The 3,411-nt window shown below is 27.6% G+C and overlaps 1 protein-coding gene across 1 annotated transcript in view; it reads right to left on the bottom strand.

Annotated features, from left to right (window-relative positions):
• Positions 1-1,129: 1,129 nt before the first annotated feature.
• LOC111641797 overlaps positions 1,130-3,411 on the bottom strand; it is a 5,480-nt gene continuing 3,198 nt past the window's right edge. The window contains exons 3-5 of the mRNA XM_023388029.1: positions 2,800-2,832; positions 1,685-2,659; positions 1,130-1,614 (exon numbers count right to left, since the gene is read on the bottom strand). Of these exons, the coding sequence (XP_023243797.1) occupies positions 1,301-1,614; positions 1,685-2,659; positions 2,800-2,832 (1,322 nt within the window). The 3' untranslated portion in view covers positions 1,130-1,300. The remainder of the gene's footprint in view (positions 1,615-1,684; positions 2,660-2,799; positions 2,833-3,411) is intronic.

Here is a 3,411-nt window from a genome sequence, read left to right as displayed (position 1 = left end):
AACTCAATGGAATTTTTTTTTACGGAGTTAAATTAGCGAGTCTTCAAAGTATCGTGGGAATTAAATTTTGATTTTAAAATAAACTTAATATATTAAAAAATTTAAATTAAACTTCAAAACATTTAAATTAATAAATGACACATTTTCAAACATTTTTCTTATAATTTTAATAAATTTTTTAAAGTTTTTAGTAGCAATAAAAAAGTACAAAAATTTTTTTATTATTTTTAATAAAATCTTCTGTGTTTTTGATACTGCAATTTTATAAATATATACACTTCGTTTTTTTTGAAAAATTCGATAATGAATTTTAAGTTATTAATTCCAGAAAATATTTGCCTGAAGTAAGTATTGATCATAAAATTAATCGAAAAAAAGAGAAGAAAAATTCTGGATAAACGAATTCATTAATTTTAGCGTTAAATTTTCCATGTTTTCATGAGGGAAACATTTACTTAAAGGAAACATTTTTGAAAAAGTGAAGTAAATAATATTAAAAAAAATCTTTCCTAAACATGACAAAAATTAGATATTTTGTTATTAAGTAAAGTTAATATGCATATTATAAAGAAAATTTTCATAATAATTTACTTAATGAGTACGTATTTTAAGTTATTACATAAAGGAAAAAAGTTTTTTAGAAAGACTAATAATAATTACTTCCGTTTACATGTTTCCAATTTTTTTGTATTAATAAAAAAAAGTAAAATAATAATAATTTACATTGAAAATAATTCAATAGATGCGTAGCCTTGTGAGAAAATCAATCATCGATTTATTTACACTTATGCAAATGTCTCATTTGAATAGCAAAAATTCACATAATGATGATCCAAGTAACCCTACGCTATTTCTACAATGCGTTAAATAATCAGAGAACAACGAAAGAAATCTATAAATAATTGTAGCACATGATGAAATTCTCACAAAAATTTTGTACATATATTTATAATGTAAATTTTACATTATTTATTCCATAACAGTAAAAATGTCAATATATATAAGCCTGTTTGATCAAGCTAAAAAAGTAAAAAAAAAATTTCTAACTTTTCAAAAAGATTTAAATAATGATCCAACTTTAAAATTTCTATTTGTTTTTAAGTAATAAAAAAATTTAAGAGTTTCACTATAAAATTAAAGTAAATTTTATTTATAAAACTTTGTATCTACAGCACTTAATCGTGTTACTACTTTTTAATGAAGAAACTTTACTATTTTAAAATGAAGAACAGGAATAAATCCATGGCTTAAACGTTTAAAAACGATATTTTTAATGATTTTTACTGTTTAACTACCGTATTTACTTTCCGATTGGGAAAGAAATCCGACTTAATTGTTCTTCTACATATTCTTTGATGTAAGAAGTTACTTTTTCTATTAAAAAATCTTCCATAAGCTTAGTTAATCCCGTTAAAAGCCACTTCATAATCCAGGTTAATGGCCCAAGTCCAGATAACTCTATCCAGATTGTACTCATGTCTATTACTTCCAATGCTGTCAAAACTGGATGAGAACCGGGAGCATTGGATTGCTGAATTTCAATATAAAATGCTACCGAAGCAACGTGACCTCCACATTTTATACTCGGTCCCATTGACATAAATTTGGCGTGGCCTGCAATAAAATATCACTTGTGACTCCAACACATTTATGAATAAATAAAGAGAAAAAATAAAATACTAACCTTTATAAGTTATATTTAAGTTCTGTAAACCCAGATGAGCACCTAAGATGGCTACATTTTCGGTAGCGTTTAAAATACAGTCGCCAGTTCTATGAATGGACGATGCTCCAATTAACAATCCATCGTATAATTTTGCTTCTCCATTCATTTCTATAAACATAACTTTCTTACTGAAATTATAAATATAATCGGGCAATTCCATAGGCTCCAAGTTATGGTGTATAATTTGTTCTTTAACGTTGGCTAAGATTTGATCCATATATTCATTAGCCGTGCTACCTGGTCGAATAGCTTTAATTGGCATCTTATCGAATTCTTTATTGACAATTTTTCGAAGTTCTTCCTTCACTTTACCGGCTAACAGAGGTTGAAACTTGTGGAAAAGTGTCCTACTTAAATCGTTTAATAATTTTATTACTACTCGAACCCAATTTCCATCACCAAGCAAATTTTCAAAATTCATCCTGACTGTTTGGAAATCCATTTTAACTTCCAAACGTTTACCCATTCGAAATTTTTCTTTATCAGTAATGTCTAAAGATGCGGAAGCTGACATCGTTAAATTATCCATCTGCAACCACCAAGATCCGTTTCCTCTCAGAGGAATAATTTTAATAACTTTGCCATTTATGTAATAATACCCAGTTGCGTTCAATTCTAAAACTCGGAAGACAAACGACATATTAAGATGTTTTATACTCGTATCTAAATAATCGACTATGAAATTTGATAGACCATAAACTTTTAAGTCTCGTATAATAATGTGTAGATTAGCTTTTGAATCGTTTACTTTAACATTTATTTCGGGTGGAGAAAATGGTTCCAGTACTGGAATCTTTAATGAAGGCATTCCTTTTATCATACCATTTCTGAAATTGTCAACTATCTTAAGAAGATATTTGTTTAAAGATATTTTATCCAAAATATCGTCCACTGAAAACCATTTCCAAAGATTAAGTTCGGAAACATTCGCATCTGTAAAAGCATAAAAATCATTTTTATTAATTAATTAAAATTATCGCCCTTTTTAATAATAATAATCTTCCTCTGCCATACTATTTAAACATTTTAAAATCTAATTTTTATTTCGTAAAATATATTAAATTAATACATACGATCGTTTACGTCGAATCGATGCTGCGGAATATCTGTAAATTTATTAAAAATTATTAAATTATTTGCAAATTTAATTTTTTAAGCATAATAAAATCTGTAAACACGGCCATTGGCAGAAACAGCCTTTAAACAACGGTCACATTTAAATGTTTCCGAATAAATGCCACTGTTTAAAGGTGTCCGTTGTTGGGAAGTGGCCGTTATTTGAGGTTCGACCGTGATGATATATTCGATCTCTTATTACAAGGGACAAGCATTTATCACTTCTAAACAAACTATTCATCAATAGAAAAGAGAGATTATATTAAATAGATCTTTCACACGTCAACACAATGAACGGTACAATTAATTATTTATTGGAGTTCTAGAATGAACAATTATCATTATATTATATACTAGCTGTTACCCGCGACTTCGTCAGCGGAGGTTTTGCAAGCAAACCCCATTTACATCCAATATTTCAATAACCATAGTAATTGTTATATAACACCTACCGCTGAAGAGAATTGCCGAAAATCAAACGAACTATTTTCAATTTGATCAATTTTCTGAAACGTTTACAATCGTTCTATAATCGAACCAATACGCAATAACAAATTCGAATTTAAAAC

The sequence above is a fragment of the Centruroides sculpturatus genome, unplaced genomic scaffold (assembly GCF_000671375.1).
Source record: "Centruroides sculpturatus isolate CEXI.00-Female unplaced genomic scaffold, Cexi_2.0 scaffold1628, whole genome shotgun sequence".
In the NCBI taxonomy this organism is placed as follows: domain Eukaryota; kingdom Metazoa; phylum Arthropoda; class Arachnida; order Scorpiones; family Buthidae; genus Centruroides; species Centruroides sculpturatus.
The sequence above is the reverse complement of the archived record's forward strand: the minus strand, read 5'-3'. Positions and strand labels throughout refer to the sequence as shown.